Genomic DNA, 18,788 nt, shown 5'->3' on the forward strand with positions numbered 1-18,788 from the left:
TAAGAGTGGGAAATATCAACTCTTTCGTCTCTCTTTCATTTCAATTTTAATAAAAATCTTTATCATATATTTTTAAGAAAGACAACTCATTCATGAAATAAAGTGATAGATTTGAAATGATTTTATCGTTTGTATTGGAGACTTGTTTTTAAAAACATTTCCACTTATTTCTACCAAACAGATTTTCATATGATTTGTTATATTTTTTTAACAACAAAAAACTGTAATTAAATTCTATATCAAATCGGCTGGTTTTTGTCCATTCAATGAGAATTCTTAGCTTTTTGCCAAAGAAAACATGGTGTTAATTTTTTATCTTACTTTACTTATGTTTATTGCTTTGTCATAAAGGGCTCACCAATAACATTTATAAACTCCCAACAACTACATTCTCATTCTCTTGTAATCTCTATTCCTTAATTCTGTATAATCTTACTGAATTAGTTGCCGCATGAAGATGCCAGCAGTAGACAAACTGAAGAGTTCCCAAGTATAGCAGATCTTGTATCTCAACTCAAACAACTTAATCTTTAATTAATTAAACTCTAAACATTCCCATCACCATAACACAGACAGACTGAAGATTAGGCAAGCCTCCATCGATAATGCCAAAACAAGAAACAATAACTACTCTCGTACGCAATTAGGAGCTGAATTTACAATCTGCAGACTCTATGTAATGCCGCATTTAATTGAGTTTCTTGTTCATATTAAATTCACATGATGGTTTAATATTCATCAAGCTCTCTCTCTCTCGCTTTGCTGAAATCTTTTCTTATTTCTCACTTCTCTATTATTGGGGGCATCTCCCTTTAACATAAAACTAGCCTACCAAATCTTCTCCCAGTTTGTCATAAGGAATAGTGTCGTCGTACGCTCCGCGGACATAATCCCTTCTTTTGCTACTATTGGGTCTGCCATACCTCTGAATTCCAACGGCTGATGCCGACTGGGTAATCCATAAATAGGCTCAAAACGATTCTATACTATCGGGGGTACCGGCCTCTCTCTCTCCTCTGGTGGTCGGTACAACAACTGAGGTTTCAACTATCTCTGGTATAAATCTCCCCTAATTCTCTACCAATACTTGCTATATAATATTATGGATCCTCGCTTCATCGAGGACAGGGGGAGTAGATTCTGAAGGGTTGGAAGGTTCACCCATACTCATTTCCTTCTTACTACTTGCTCCAGTTCTACGTCTCATCTACATAACACTAACACTTTTAGTCAATTCAATTAACTCATCTATTACAAGTAAGGAAAGAAATAACTAACAACGGTCGGCTACGGAACATCAATGCGGCAGGAGAGGCACACTGTCAAATCCCAAAACCTTTGCTTTGATACCAAAAATGTAATACTTTCTTTCTAGCTAGTATACTTGGGAGTTATACTCGCAAAATAACAGTAAAACTCACTATATATATAAGAAAATATATACATGTAGATGAGTGTAAAATAATGGGCCCATAACAAATTTTTCTTTAAATACAAATCTTTATAAAATATAATAAAGTCACAAAACATCAACTCGATAGTGTTGCCCAACCCTTCCGCTGCGTGACGTTCCAAGCGACTGCATCTCACCTATTACCTGCAAAAACATTGAAAACAACGAAGTGAGCACCAATTGCTCAATAAGTAAACCCGCTATGCTACTCTTCTCTCTCCGTTGCTTAAATTCTGAATTTCTTTCCTTACATCAAACCTCTCTATTCTTCTCTGTTCTTTCTCTATTATTTCTCTATTCTTTCTCTATTTCTAATTTCTCACTACCCGTGATAATAGGCATGGTATCATGCATAGGTATGATGCAAATGCACAAATGCATAAAATGTGATTTTCTTTTCTATTTTTCTTTTCTGTTTTCTGTTTCGTTTCTCTGTATTTCTTTCTTTCTTTCTTTCTTTTCTAGTCTTTCTTTCTTTCTATTCTTTCTTTCTTTCTATTGTTTCTTTCTTTGTTCTGTTCTGTTCTTTCTTTCTATTGTTTCTTTCTTTTCTTTCTATTCTTATTCTTTTCTTTCTATTCTTTTCTTTTCTTTTCTTTCTTATTCTTTTCTTTTCTTTTCTTTCTTATTCTTTGTCAATCGGACTCGGTTGAGGCATGGATTCGAAACCCTAGCCGTGTGAGTGAGTACAGTCCTCATCTACATGCACTCTTACGGATTGTACAAATTCTTCTTCTTCTTCTTCTTAGGCCGCTCACTAAAGGCGGCGTACATGTGGGAATATTCTTCTTCTTATCACTCACGGGTTCCCCATCGCAACAACCTTCTTTTCTTTTATCTTTCTTATGGAAGTTAGTATTCAATTTCTTTTCTTTAATAATTCTCATTTCTTTCTATTTGTTCTTTAACTTTAAAGTTCATTATTGCTCTTTAATGCTCTTATGAGTATGTATGCATGTATATGGGGCTCATGCTTATTATTCTTCCTAAATTCACATGTTTGGATGCAATAATGCAATATGGAATGTGAACATGTCATTCTCTATCATCTACCAACTCATCTTAAGATATCAAATAATCATAATCATGTATGCACTTTTCTTTGACATTTCATCAAACAATTTATATGCACACATTAACTCTAAATTGGCTACATTTCTACCTCTCTTCTAAGCCACCAAAATTTGGAATAAAACACACCAAGATTAACGTCAAACCTGTCCAGAATTCACACTCCATAATTTCTACTCCAATTCTTCCATAATTCATCCAAACTCTCATCAAACATCAAGTACACAAACACTACTTCTCATGGATAAATTCTAACCATCATTCAATATCCATTCCATCAACAATTCTTCATATATAAGCATATACATGCATAAAATAAATTCTCTACAATTCATCCAAACTCTCTTTCTCTTTGTTCTTTAATATTCTCATACATCTGTATGTGCATGGAAATATTCTTTGCTATTCTTTCTAAATGCAAATGTGAGAATGTGAGAATGCATTATGGCATATAAAGATATCATTATGAAACTAGTATTCTGTATCAACAACATTCCCACACTTGAAATCAATCATAGAATATTAGACTAAAAATAACTAATAAATTGGAGGTACTTTTGAGGTAGCCATTCTGCGCAAGTCATATTCAAGAAGGCATATCTCGAGCTATACACATTGGATTACTATGATCTTGGTCTCATTTTAAAGCTTAGAGAAAGGGCTACAACTTTTATGTTTAGGTCTCAACCCAGTTCGATGGGTAAGATGCTCAAAAATCACTCATAAGGTCACGGGTTTGACAGGGCAACCATGGTAACATGTTTTCTCTTAGGATTTTCATCAAACAATTCATATGCACACGCTACTACCATGTTGGCTACACTTCCACAACTCTCTAATTCAACCAAATTGTGAGCCAAAAACTCACTAAATTGAGTATTAAACCTGGCTGAATTTATCACTTCTCTACACTCCAAAAATCTCAACACAAAATCTTCTACAACTTCACCATATCATCACATAACCATACACTACTTCTCATGGCTAGAATCTATGCATCAATAAACATCAAAAACCACCAATAATTCTCTCATACCATCACATACAAACATGCAAAAAAATTCATTCAACAAAGTCTTGCTCAAATTAAGGTTCAAATTAGGTTTACTTACCTTAAATTTGAGCAACTCCAACACTATACTCTCTCTTTGGTATAATTCCCTCATTCTCAAACCCTAAGCATATACAACCATAAGAATTCAAAACTTTAAAATTTAATCTCACTTCTTGGTGCAAGAATCTTACCTTTGGATGCTTAGGATTGAAAATCTATCAAAAGTTAGCCAAAATCCTATGAATTTCCTTGGAAATTTAATGAAGAAATTTGAGAGAATTTGGGTAGAGAATGGCTTGAATGGAGGGTAGAGTGGCTAGGGTTTCTCTACTTCAACTCTTAATATCATAAAATAATATATATAGATTCCTATTTTACCCTTGCACTTTCTAAAAATTCCATCTACGTCCCTTAACCAATTACAAGAATGCCCTCATTTTTATCATCTTCTCCATGTTATTCTATTTCTTTTCACTCCCCACTTTTTCAACTAATTATGAGTGAAAATATCATTTTACCCCTAATGAAATTTTAGGGAATTTTCTTCACACTTGTTCAAGATAACCTTAATAAAATTCAACTATGGGTATTAGGGCATAAATAACCTTGATGTGGGCGTTGCAGCCACCTACCACATTTGGCTTATAGGGTATTCAATTCATTAACTTCTTGGGTTCAAACCACCTTGGCCACCTACCACATTGGGCTTACAGGGTATTCAATTCATTAACTTCTTGGGTTAAAAACACCTTGGGCCACCTACCGCATTGGGCTTATAGGGTTTTCAATTCATTAACTTCTTGGACTCAAATCACCTTGGGCCACCAACCACATTGGGCTTATAGGGTATTCAATTCATTAACTTCTTGGGTTCAAATCACCTTGGGCCACTTACCACATTAGGCTTATAGGGTATTCAATTCATTAACTTCTTAGATTCAAATCACCTTGGGCCACCTATTACATTGGGTTATTCAATTCATTAACCTCTTGGGTTCAAACCACTTTGGGCTACCTACCACATTGGGCTTATAGGGTATTAAATTCATTAACTTCATGGGTTCAAACGACCTTGGGCAACCTGCCACATTGGGCTTATAGGGTATTCAATTTATGAACTTTTTGGGTTTAAATCACCTTGGACCACCTACCAAATTAGGGTTATAAGGTATTCAATTAATTAACTTCTTGGGTTCAAATCACCTTGGGCCACCTACCACATTGGGCTTATGGGGTATTCAATTCATTAACTTCTTGTGTTCAAACCACCTTGGGCTAATAGGGTATTCAATTCATTAATTTCTTGGGTTCAAACCATCTTGGGCCACCTACCATACTAGGCTTATAGGGTATTCAATTCATTAACTGTTTGGGTTCAAACCACCTTGGGCCACCTACCACACTGGGTTTATAGGGTATTTAATTCATTAACTTCTTGGGTTCAAACCACCTTTGGGCCACCTACCACACCGGGCTTATAAGGTATTCAATTCATTAATTTCTTGGGTTCAAACCACCTTGGGCCACCTACCACACTGGGCCCATAGGGTATTCAATTTATTAACTTCTTGGGTTCAAACCACCTTGGGCCACCAACCACACTGGGCTTATAGGGTATTCAATTCATTAACTTCATGGGTTCAAATTACTTTGGGCCTCCTACCACATTGGGCTGTTGCTCAATGATATCCCTGTAATTTTTTTTGTTTTGTATTAGATATTGTTTATTAAGGAGCATTAGTTTTGTTGACCCTCTCAAAAGCACCATGGAGGGTTCACCAATGTACTAGTACTTGAAATAAAAGATATGTTGCTCACTTGGTGTATTACGAAGCAACCAGTATAATTGTAAATGGGCTCACAACCCAAGGAACAATCCAATTGGTTGGCCAATCTGTGGCAATTTTTGATGCTGCAAATTAGCCTGCTAGAGGAGACTCGGCCTCAATAAGACAATGTTGTCGGAGTGAACAAGGTAATGGCCTTTTATTAAACCTTTTATTTTTTATTTTTCTGGACTTTGTGTAAGACATATTGATTAGTGGGCTAAATGCTGAATATAAATATGAACACAAGCAGCCAAGCTGCAATGTAAAGTGTATATTGTGGGCTAGAAGAATTTTGCACTGGTTTCGAGTTCTTATCTATCACTGAAAATTGGGCTTTCCCATGGAGCGCGGTGTTGTAAGGATACATTGGAATTCCAAAGTATTTTTTAGCTAAATGACTAAAGGTATAGAATAGTCAAGTACGTTTGAAAAAAAAATATTCATTTTTATTGGATGACTTGCAATATCGTGTCATTAAATAACCAACAGAAAAACACTTGCTCTTAATAAATAACCCAACTTGATGCTCCTGGTTGGATTATCAAAAATAGTATAATCGCGGATGAATAGTCTTTAATTATTATTTTTTAACCGTGGTGTTTATGTCAATTTATATGTATCTCAACTAATCCTCGAGGTCCATTGAACTCTCAAAGGATCAGATAAATCATAATGTGATAAGTGACCCCAGGTTCGAACCCAACAACTCAATAAATAGAGTAAACCTCTCTGACCATCCGGCAACCCCTTGGGATTATCTTTCATTATTCTTTTAACAATACAAGCCCTCCACAGCATAGGTATTACAATCACAATTGTCTATTAGTCCAATTATATCATACTACTTATAATGTTAGGGTTTCAATAAGGGCACATCTCTTTGGGTGAGTTTATTCTAAGGTCATTTTACGTTTTAGAGCAGAACCATATATATCACACAAATCGCAGCTATAAACTATTTGTGTTGCAAAACCAAAATGATGAAAATTAACAATTTGTTCTGATAAGAAATAAGCACATTATTTTAAGGCACAGGCAACACCACTGGCTGACAAAATACAGAAATAAAAGAAGGCAGGGTGAGGGTCAAGAAGCAAAGAGATTGATGCACCAGTAATTCAGAGAGTACTCCAAATGGAAAGTGTAAACAAAGAAAACAAAGACTCTTATTTAAGTCTTTCCTTTTTATGATACAGATGAAAATACAAGAGCAAGGCTGAAAACAACATCAGTGCCTAAGATGAGAAAACATATGAAAACCTCTGTTTAAGAGAAAACATAATCCCAAAACTAGTGTGTGGTCAAGTTTTCAGGTTTTTGACAGCATTAATAATTAAAAGCTATGTATGACGAGTGTACAAACTGTCAGACCCAAAATTGAATGTTTAAAGATTTTCTAAGCCATAAGATAAAGGATTAACCTACCTGTGCTGAACCAAGATCGAATATGTTTCCTGCAAATATTCCTCTAACCAGATTCTCTAGGCGCTTCCCTCCATCTTCAATAGCATCGTTAAGACGAACTACATCCCCAAATAAGGATATAGCTTTTGCATTCTCTTCATCCTATCTGTCACAAAAAGGATCAGCCTTTGTGTGGAAACAAATAAAAATAGAATTCTCACCAATATTTAAAATCCCCTGTCCTTCCATTATCTCTCATTTCTTCTCTTCTATGACTGCTAAGATTGCCAGTCAGTCAATTGAAAAGATCAGAAGAGTATTGTTTATAGCTCTTACACATAATTTTCCCAACCTTCACCACTGATTTTTTCCCCCAGTTTTCATACCCAGAAATCCTCTGACTTCTCTTACAAGTTCACCAAGTCGTAAACTAAGAACAAACACCAGACAAAATCTACATTTTCAAATAGGCAATTAGGCAAAAGGGTTCTCAGTCCAACTGTTCTACCAAGCGATTATTTTCAGCCATCGCAATCAGTTTCTTTTACAATGTTATTTATTTCACTGGCGTATACATTCTGCAGGTTTGGCATGTAAAAGAAAGTACGAAACTTTAAAACTTACCTTCACTTTTTTGAATATGTCTCTGAATCCCAATTCTCTAAGGATTTGTTCACGAATTCGGCAAAGAAGCTAAGATATGCCCCACCCCCCAACCCCCAAAAAAAAAGACAAAACAGTGGTAAAAATTTTAGGTCCTCCAAAGTACACCGCTTAGCTAAATCATTTTGAAGATGGTAAAAAAACTTCCCAAAGCTTGACTTACAACGCAATCAGGTGGGCCACCGTGACTCTCTGGTTCTTTCTTGAAGTCCTCAAGTATCTCAGCATACCTTAATGCAATCAATATTTCAGACAACACATGGAATGCTATAATTACTAATTGCAACTCACAGAATGAATGACATAGATGAACTAATTACCATAAGTTCCATGTACATAATGCTTACGTAGATGAAGCCTCTAAAACGTAAAGAACAATTTTTAAAACTGGAAACTTATACAAACAGAGCATCTAATTTCCCAGACCGAAGGATGAAATGGATGCACGGAAAAGACAGATCAGGAAAAAACCAAAACAAATACCTTTCAGCAAATTTTTGAGCTCTAACAGGAGCATCAGTGACAGTAGGATCAGTCTCAGCTCGTTGCCTGAAAGAGATTACAAAGAATTAACAAAATACTTAGAATTACACCCAACTAATATATATATATATATAAAGAAACAGAATTGAAGGAAAAGTTTTACTTGAAAGAGGGGATGGAATTGAGAAAGAGGTCGACCCAAGCAATCTCAGAAGGAGTGGCTTTTCTGGGATTGTCAGAGGGGAATCTGTAGGGAATGGTGCATGCCCTGTAGTTGGATTCGATCGGAGTTTGAAGTAATGGGAAAGGGACCAGCTTTGAAGCGCTCTCCATGTTGGGTTTTGTTTGGTTTATTTGAAGCAATGAAATGATGCGAAAGAAGAAGAAAATAGAAAAAGGTACCTATATCTTCTATTCCAAGTTGAGGGGCAAGACGATGTACCCTCCCTTCTTGGGCATGCATATGCAAATGGAATATGCTTTATATATATTGTGCGGTAAGCTTATTTCACATAAAACTTTCTTGAAAAAAATGTTTTAAATATAATTTAAACTAAAAAGAAATATATGAAAAAAAAAATCAACTAATTTGATTATTATGTGGGTATAATAGGATTTGTTTTGATATGGGATTTTCTACTACTTTAATTATTATGAGGATATAATAGTATTTTTTAACTAATTTAATTATTAACGACCAACCCTAGGTGGTTGAGTGGTCAAATTATTATTTAGGCCTACAAATGAGCTGAGCCGAGCCGGACACCTTCAAGTTCGAGATCGATTCGTGAAAATTTGATAGAGTTCGAGTTCGAGTTTGAATTCAAATTCGTCAACCCTAGGAAAACCCTATTCAAATTCGAGTTCGGTTAATTGATGGGTGTTGGAGTTCAGTTCGTTTGTTATCTGAGCCATGTTCGAGCTCGAGCCTAGGCTCGAGTTCGAGCTCAAGCCTAGGCTCGAATTCGAGTTCAAGGAGGAGCTCGAATTTGTGCTTGCATCAGAGTTCGAATTCGAGCTCGAATAATTACTCGAATTCGTGTTCCATCTCAACAAATTTTCATAAGCTCCATATTTATATATATACGAGCAATGTTACAGTCACCGGAAATAATGCACCGAATTTGTGCACCGAATGACGTGACAAAATCTTGATCGTCCCTCTCTCTCTCTCTCTTTATCCCTTCTTTTAAGGGCAGGATTTATCTTTGTATGTCTCTTTGTAAGGCTAGTATTTCTCTCTCCCTCTCTCTCTCTCTCTCTATATATATATATATATATAAAGTCCCTATAAAATTCATCAAAAACTCCCTCTAGATTTTGTGAAAAACTTTCTGAATAGATACAATCAATAAAATTTAATATTCAATTAATAATATTATATCCAACCAACAAAAAGTAAGTTAAGGGAAAGTCTTTTGTTTTCTTTTTTTGTTTTTTTTTTTTTTAAAATCAATGTTAAGAAAATTTGATATTTCCATTGTTAAAATAATCTTATATAAGCTAGCACATAGATCAGCAATGTAAGAACAATTAGATCTTTAGCTCTGTTATTATTTGAGTTGTTCGAATTTGATTTACATTTTAATAAATTAAACCCATTTATGCTACACGTTTATGGAATCCTATATATAAAAAAAAAGAATGTGTGACCTGAATATCTCACATTTTTATTGTGCACTCAACAATTAAGATGAAGCAAGATGTGATTGAATTGAGCTCCGAGTCTTGACTGATGTTGAAAAATTAGCAGATGAGTTGTGCTTACGGGTGAAATACCACTCAATAATTAAGATGAAGCAAGATCAAGAACAATGAATCTCTTTGTGAATTATGATAAATAAATCTATTTTACAAGTTCGTTATTATGGGTAAGAATGATTATATACATATACTTAAGAAATGAGTGTTGAAAATATATGTGCAATTGTACATCATTTATTTATTTATTTATTTTCTCCTTAATGTACATAACATAGCTAAAACTAATAAGTACTATTATTATAATTTGCTGTATTCATAAATATATAATGGACTAATGGAAATTTTCAAACAAATCAATGGTATTTTTTAGTATTATTTAAAATGAGGGAAAAAATTTTAAAATAAGGATCAAAGTTTTTGAAATAATCTTGGATGGGCAATTAATATATATAAATATATAATTAATATACACAATCAATATATATTTCACTGTTCGCTAGCCCCAGAGCTCGAAAGCTCATTAAGGCTTCACGAATTTTAAATTGTTCGCGAACTTCAGAGCTTGAAAGCTCGTTCAATGTCCTGCGAATTTTCACCTGTTCACGAGCCTACGAGCTTGACAGCTCATTAACTATTCATGAATTTTTAATTGTTTGCGAGCTTTCAAGCCGATTACTATCATGTTTGATACTTGGTTCGTACATTACTTGAATTGTTTGAGTTTGAGTTCTATTCGACAGATTTCGAGCCGAATACAAACTTCAGCTGAGTCGAGCTCGAACAATTTGCGAACAGCTCAGTTCGGCTGTAGGCCTAATCGAATATGGACTTTTAGAGATAGTCATGATCCTTAACTTCAAGGTCTCAGATGATTAGTTGAGAGCTAGCGTAGACATCCCTGTTTACAAAAAAAAAAAAAAAAAAAAAAAAAAAATAATTATTTACATACATGCAAAACAGTTTTCATAGAGGAATTCTATATATATAGATGGATTAAAAAAAAAAAAAAACCAATGCATAAGCAGAGCATAACTGCATAAACAACATTACAAAAGTTATCTCATAACTAAGAACATGGTGGGGGATTTGGGCGCCAATGTAATTAGCTTCAACATTTTTACAAGAGGAAGTGGGTAGTTTCTCCCCTGATAGACATTGACATTGACAGCTCCAAATGAACATTTTCTAGGTTTATTCTGGCATTGCATTCTTTTGCTACATTCCAATGCGACTGCTACTGTAGAAGATGAGGTTCCCCTTATGTTCTTGAAGTATATATCACTTAGCTTCACCCTCGATGGTTCCTGCATTTAATTATTAATCAGACTTATCAATAATCACCTCTTTTCGACAACCCCGATTACATATTTTTCTGAAATGTAAACACCAACTTACTTTTGCAGGGCAAGAAGTGAATGGACAATATGCCTGATCAATTATAATAGGATTGGTCACATCGTTCATCACAATATTTTCGAATGTCATGTTGGTGGCTACACTGCCGCCTGGTGAGTTAGCCCATGTCTTAATCCTAATGTCGTTCAAGGTCTTTGTCAAGATGCTATCTCTAACGACAAGTTCCCTTACATCTCCTTCATTCCGATATCTTCCCAGACTTCCGACACTACATCTGCAAATATATGTTCAATAATAAAGAGTTTGATAACTAATAATTGGAGGTAATGCCATTAGAGAATGCAGATTTACCTGATGCCATGACCAGGTCCACAAGTAATGCTACTGATAGTGACTTGGGAATTTCCTTGTCCAACAGAAGTGCAATCGTCCCTAGTATCAATATGTGATCTTGAAAAATAGACACCAGAGCTTCTCTCAATGTGGATTCCATCAGTGTTTGGACTATTTGCAGGTGCTGAAACTTTAATTTTACTGCCTTTGAAATTCTTGCACTCAACTAGCGCAATGTGGAAGTACTTGCTATTCAGTGAAGTTATGTCTCGGACAACAGTCCTATTCATTGCCACAAATTTCACATTCTGAAAGAAGAACAAAGTTTCACATGAGCTTTTACTCGTCTGGCTACTTTTTTGCTTTTGGTGAAGCATCACCAAGCAAGCCGTACATATCCTGGGGCCAAAATCACCTATCCCAAAGCCACTTGATTTGCCCACATATATTATCTTCAGAATAACAAACCAATATGGCCTACAGATATTGACAATTTGGAAAGCAGTGAACTAAAGTAACTGAAAGTTTAACGGTAATATATTATTGAAAATACAGTTGGAAGAAGTTTGCAATTGAAGTTGGTAGGGCACCTATTGTAAGGCCATGCTTTAGCACCCTGTCCATCGAAGGTTCCTCCTATAGTCAATGTTAGTCCCTCCACCCATCCAGCACCAAATCTATACTTGGATAAATCCGTTGTTGCCTTCACATAACCTTGAAAATTCATTCCCAGACATCATCAAAAGAGGGTTTGCTAAAAAATAGTTGGATTATACACGACAGGAAAACGAAAGTTATTCCACCTCTTGATGAAAATTAGAACCTGACCTTCAAATAAATGGCTATATTTGATACATTTTTACAGGGGCCTGCAAACTTCAAGGGGCCAATCAGGTATGTCCCTCCAGGAATCAAAAGTTTTACAGCACCTGTTGTCTCACATGCTTCCTTCCAGGCTTCTTTGAAAGCGTAGATCACAAACACTATAGTAGTCAGTTAAATTGTGAGGGCCAAATTTTCGCTAATTTCCTAGGGGAGTATTCAGTCCTTGCTTCTCAATTTTCTATGATTACCCTCTTGTATCAATTAGCAAAATAAAATAGTTTTGTTGCACAAACTTAGAAGCTCAAGCTCAAGATTACATACCAATGTTGAGGCTAATTTTGAGCAAGTTACGCAAAATTTCAGGCTCATGAATACGATTCAGGGAGTAAAAAGCATAGGGAAAATACCCATCTACAAGTAAGGCAGACATCTACCCCTTTCATAAACTATACTAGCCAAAAGTTCAATTCGAAAATTAAATAAATTTAATTCGAAAATTAAATAAATTTATGAGCTATAGCTCCTTGAATCATTTTTTCAGGAGAGGGTAGAGAGAACAAACTTTGTCGTCTTCAGTTTGGCCATCAACTTTAGCACCAAAGTTCTTGAGATAAAATATAAAAGAGTTCATTCTGTTGTGATATACAATTCCTTATGCACCAGAACTAGGAGCTGGTGTTGCCCTTCTTCCTCTGATAATAGCCCCATTGAAACAAATGACTGAGAACACCAAAAGCAATTATACATTCTGCTAAATTATACATTCTGCTAAATTTATAACATAATCTCACAATTTTTTCTTACAACCCTAATGTATTAGCAGATTGACACTGTCATTTTAGCTCCCACCACACCAAGGAACCCAAGGCAGTACGAGAAACAAACAGTTTTTCCTTCAGAAGGAACAATCGTCCCTTATGAAGGAATGCCCGTTCCTTCAAAAGGAATAATGTTCCTTAAGGAAAAACCTTGTTCCTGAAGGAACAATCGTGGTTGTTCGTTAAATTGTTTCTTTCCTCCTCCTCCTTATTCTTCTTCTTTTTCAAATTCTTCCTCTTCCTCCTCCTCTTCGTTATCTTGTTTCTCTAGACGAAGGCGAAGAGGAACAACCACGATGTGGCATCTCATCATTAGTTAGCTTGCAAATGGGCATGACCCATTTTGTGAGCTTACTAACGACGAGCTGTTACATTGGGGTTGTGAGAAGAGGTTGTGGGTGTAGTATTTTATATTGATTTATAGATCATCAATTTTATTTATAAAATAATTCTAATAATATTTATTCCAAAACAATGGACAGAATCGAGAGTACACGTTTTTTTGTAATTTGATAGTTGATAAAAACCATAGTTGAGGAAACAACTTTCTTTATTTTGAATAAAAAACTTATTTTTTCTTTATTATATGAAATACCATTCAATTGTAATGGGTAACAACTAACATATATGTTGTGTTTTATGTTATATTAGTTGCTTTGATAAAAAATTGTCAATTTGTATGACTAACGAGTAACAAATATGTTTTAAATGTAAAATAAAGGAATTTTGAAGTCATAAACCATATAAAGATCAATTTTAGTCAAAATGAGGGTTTAGTATCATAATCCCGAAAATGAGAGTGGGAGTCCTTTAATTCAAGGTAATGATTACAAATCTGCAAGTGGGTAGGTGTCGTGCAAGTGGAAATCTCCTCATATAATTTGGGGCTTGGACATGTATGCGGTTCTTAGTCACTCATAGACAAAACCTGAATCTGATAAGTTGATAACAACTGTATTCTTTATGTCTTGGGTCAACGTAGTAGCACCTGGATGGTGCAAAGCCTTCCTGTACTCTGATTGGTGCTTGCTGATGTAATCTTAGCCAGTCCTTATTTTTTAGGCATAATAGAAGCTCCCCAGTTATTAAGGTTCAAGAATTGAATCTTGAAAACTTCATGATTATGCCGTAATCTAATTTGTCTTGGGGAATGCATGCTTGAACTAACAATTGAGAATAGCCACATTGTTATGAATGACATGAGGCTGATGGCTTGATCTGACTAGTGAACTAAGTGTAGATCGTGACATGGGTCTCGAGAATTACATAAGCGACCTGACATGATCATTCTTAAAGTCTAACGACTTGAGCTAGATCTTTTTTAGTGCTATGAAAATGTGTTTTGAACTTTACCTGTCACTCATGACCTGAAAACATTTAGAACATTTTGCCGTCGAAAACTGAGAATCATCTAGTTCGGTGTTCGAACTTGACATTTGGAAAAAATGCCTTATTCGAACGACCTCCTCAGATGTTATCCATTGCGTTTGACAACTATCTTGGTCAATAAAATAAGCTTTATTTGACAGACGTGTCTCGCGCAGCAAGTGTCAGCCATGAGTACTAAATGCAAGCCATGTTGAAACGACATTCCCTTTTGAAGCATCAAATATAGATGAGGGCACATTTAATGTAGATGAGATAATCACGCCAATGCTTGACAATTTCAATAAAGAGAAACGCCGGTTGATCTTCATGAAGCGTGATGGTCACTCTTTGCGCAGATTGGTGAGACGTGGTCATAATCAATGGCTGGAAATGCGTTCTCGCCCAAACGTCGCTTATAAAAGAAACCAAGTTTTGTCTTCCACCTTATAAACCCCAAAGCCCATTTTGAGTTTTTCACAAAACTCAAGTTTTTTGAGAGAAAAATAGTGTTTTTGCACTTAAAAAATCAGTTCATCCTCTTCCCGGTTAATGCTCACTTAATGCTACAACATAGCATATGTTCCCAACAATCAAAAGATCAAGAAATTTCTTCCTTTTTTCTCTTTTTCATTTTTATAAAAAAACTTAGTTTTTACAATAATGGCAGGTATGACGTCTGATAGGCTTAAATGATGAACATTCTTGGATAGTGTTTGAAAAGAAACACTTTTAAGAGTCAAAACCTAGGGCATAGATCATTCTTATGAATTTTTAGGGTTTTGGGGGCTATGAAAGAGAAACGAGGGTTTTTTTACTCTTCTGATTCGTCGTACGAGGTCACGTATGTAGAGTTTGAGTCACCCTTACATGTCACACCTTTATAGACTCTAAGGGAAATGGGCACCCTTAAGGCGAGAATAGCTGGAGAGGGAAGCTCGCAACAATTGGGCACCTTGGTGGGTCCCAGAAGCTCGCAGCCATCGGGCACCTCGACGGGTCCTGAAAAGGTGATACAATTAACAGTTACAAAGGATGAAGTTCAAAAAGCAATAGATTAGTATGCAATCAACGTAAACATGTTCCAACACAGGTCATACATTGCTTAGGATCCTCCCTAGGGAATGGCCGCAATCTCGAAAGAGATTTTCAAATGTGGAATGAGGATATCGCTTCACGCCTATATCAGGTCGATTCTCGACCACTTCTAGGTAGTGCCATTTCAGTTGATGCAAAATGCATATATGATGGCAGTTGCTATGTATATTACATTTGGCAAACACAACCTTGGTGAGCCAACAATAGAGGAACTTGGCTATGCCTATTTCTTAAAGAAGAGTAAAGACAAGGATTTGTACTACCTCTCCAAGTGATCAATGATTGAGGGAGGGATATTTGGTTACCCCAACAACGTAGGGGCTTATGAAACCAAATATTGTTTCTTCAAGTACGATGGAGTCTGTAAATTTAAGGAACCGAGTTAATTTTCCTTTTAATTTCCAAATTGCTCGTCTTTTAACTTTAACTCTTCCTAAGCATATTAGGTTAACGAACCTTTTGCTTTCTTGTAGGAAACAAAATGACCAAATTGTCAGCGTTAGTTGATTGCAGCAGCATTGAAGTATTTGATCGATTACCTGACCAGAGTTACAATGCAAGGCTACTTGTGACTACTGCCAACCTTCAGAAATACGGGTTTCTTAGTCCGGACACATATTTGGATGGTTTAGCTCATAAGTATTTCTTACATAGAAAAACTCTTAAGTCTTTTTAGCAAAAGAAGACTTTTTTTGCTAACATGTCTGTATGCTATGCAGCAACTATGCCACCGAAGGATGCAAAGACAACAAAAAAGCCTGGGAGGTTCACATTCCCCGGGTTTAATCCAACTGAATAAGTTGGAGCAACCTCAAGCGATATCCTTGTAAGGGGGATACAAATTGGTGCCGAAAGGTAACCACCCATTGAGCGATGTGAAGAAGCTCCCCAGCCTGCTGCTACTTCTACATTGAGGAAGAAGACCACGACTATGAAGACAAATAAGAGAAAAACAATAACTATCGAAGATGAAACTAAATCTGAATCAGAAGGCTTCAGGATATTGCCAGATAGGCTACAACCTTATCAACTATTCTCTGCGAGGACGACCTCGAGGGACGCTCCCAGGACCTCAACTACCTCTTGATGCGTGTTTACTACAACATGCAAAAACTAGCAAGTGCACTAGTCGCTCAAGTAATAGAGTGATGGGTAGGATATCGTTCCCACGAGGACTGGTAGCGAAGCACTAAGTTTTCTAACGTTAACAAGTTGAAGCAACCGAAAATCTTGGATTTGTGGTAGCAAATTGTAGTTGAAAGAAAACTAAAATAAAATTTAACAAAGAATTAATTCTTAAAAAGGAAAGCAAATGAAACACAGAAATTCAATTTAAGTAAGACGGGCAGGGTTTTGACTTCGTTTGGATTTTTATGGGTTAAACCTAAGAGTTACACTATTTTCACATTCACATGCAATGGTTGTAAATCGGATTCACTACTATGTTAACATACCCTCTCGGGCTATGTTTTCCTATTCATCCTTATTAACAATCCGCACCCAACAATTTGAAGGTTAATAATTCTAAATCATGAAGCATAAGAATCCTAAATTGATTTCATTAATTCTTGAATCTATCTCTAGCATCCAATACTATAATGGTTATTACCCAAGAAGCTTAACATGAATTATTTCTCAATCTCATCATGTTCATCACATACAGCAATTAATTGCAGAGTAACACACAACCAGAACTTATTCACATGGAAAATAACACAATCTAATACTTAACCCATTTCAAATCCAAACTACAATCAAAACCCTAACCCATAGAAGATTAGTTCATAGCTAAATTAACAGTATAACAACGAAAAATAAAAGTAAACAGATTAAACATAATGAAACTGAAATGAAAGAATAGAAATCTCCCCAAAAGATGAATCTTCCAGTCAAAATCTGAATCTTCCCTTTAACAATCCGAAAAACTCCAGCTTTTTCTCTAAGAAAATGCAAAAGACGGCTAAACCTAACAGCTCAGATCCCCTTGTAAAAAGTTTATGTTTTTCTTTTATACCTAGTCCTAAAAACCCAGTCAAAAACACGCACACACGAAACTGTGCGTTTACAAAACTGAAAACTTTGACTGTCGCCGCGGCGAAGAACGGAAATTCCCAATTCGTCTCTGGCCTACTTCGCCGCGGCGAAGACAATTTCTTCGCCGGGGCGAAGCTCCTTCAAGGGTTCTGAAATTTACAGAACTGCCACTCTGCTTGCTTCTTCGTTCGATTCTTCGATTTTTCGGCTCTCTTCCTTGGAAACAAGCTTCATCGTGTGTTGTCCTGCTCCGGAACTCTCCTATCTTCTGAAACCCGCTCAATTCTGAGTCAAAACTATTCAGTTTTGTCTTTATTCGCTCAAAAAGTCCATTTTAACCTGAAACACGAAAAGTAAAGAATTAAGCACCAATTCAGGTAAAAATGCACTAGAAAGTACCTGAAATCCGACAAAAAGATCAAATGAAAACTGTATAATTTACGGATTATCACCTCTATGAGCTTGCAAGGGAAAGAGTGAGCAACCACGACTGCTCAGGGGGAAGCAAGAGAGGAACAGGCTGAAGGGGTCCCTGCCACAACAAGGCTCGACCAATCCGCGTTAGATCTTTTAGGGCAACTACCAGACCATTTACGGCCAGTGGTTTACACCCTTTTAGAATGCCAACTTGGCACAACCCTTGATAGGTACGTGGCCTCTCGACCTACTGACCTGATGGCCATGATACTTTAGATGCAAAGTCAAGTAAAATGACTTGTTCTCTTCGAGAACTCTTTCATATAAGTCGATCTTTTAGCTTTCTAAGAAAAAACTAACTCTTTATTCCTTGCCATGCAGTCTTTACTTGCCCTGAATGTGGCCTGCAACAAGATGAAATTAGCTCTTCCAGCAAGCTCCACGAGATGGAGGAGATTGCTAGCCTGAAACAAGATCTTGTAGCTTCAGACGAAGAGGCAAAGGCTGCCTACATTCAGACAAATGTATATTTGACTGAAAGGAATTCTGCTTTGCGAGCAATAGACTTTCAAAAGACCGAGCTCAAGAAGAAGGATAACAATAATAAGGAGCTCTAACAAACAGTAGTGAGGCTCACTGAAGAGTTGGTTGCAAGCAAGCTCAGAGTACGAAAAAGCAGCAAAAAATACTCAAGCTAAGTTATGGGAAAGCTTAGAGAAAGGGAAGAGGGCATTGTAGACAGATCTCAAACTTGCTCACGGGCGAATCACTTTGCTGATTGAACAGATGAAGCAACAAAACCCCGAAATTGAAAGGAAGGTTGCTCACTAGGCGTGCAAGCTATTTATAACTTGCGGCCGAACAATCCTAACGTGGATATC

At 36.2% G+C, this 18,788-nt stretch overlaps 1 protein-coding gene and 1 pseudogene across 1 annotated transcript; both read right to left on the reverse strand.

Annotated features, from left to right (window-relative positions):
- Positions 1 to 6,603: 6,603 nt before the first annotated feature.
- Positions 6,604 to 8,362, reverse strand: LOC116129238 (damage-control phosphatase At2g17340-like). The gene is made up of 5 exons (XM_031414989.1): positions 8,121 to 8,362; positions 7,958 to 8,023; positions 7,638 to 7,704; positions 7,436 to 7,504; positions 6,604 to 6,973 (listed from the first exon to the last, which is right to left on the reverse strand). Exons 1-5 carry the CDS (start codon positions 8,288 to 8,290, stop codon positions 6,824 to 6,826), a joined length of 522 nt encoding a protein of 173 aa, XP_031270849.1. The 5' UTR covers positions 8,291 to 8,362; the 3' UTR covers positions 6,604 to 6,823.
- A 2,416-nt stretch (positions 8,363 to 10,778) lies between these two features.
- LOC116129262 lies at positions 10,779 to 12,605 on the reverse strand (annotated as a pseudogene).
- Between the last annotated feature and the right edge of the window lie 6,183 nt (positions 12,606 to 18,788).

Source organism: Pistacia vera, unplaced genomic scaffold (assembly GCF_008641045.1).
Source record: "Pistacia vera cultivar Batoury unplaced genomic scaffold, PisVer_v2 Contig21, whole genome shotgun sequence".
NCBI lineage: Eukaryota > Viridiplantae > Streptophyta > Magnoliopsida > Sapindales > Anacardiaceae > Pistacia > Pistacia vera.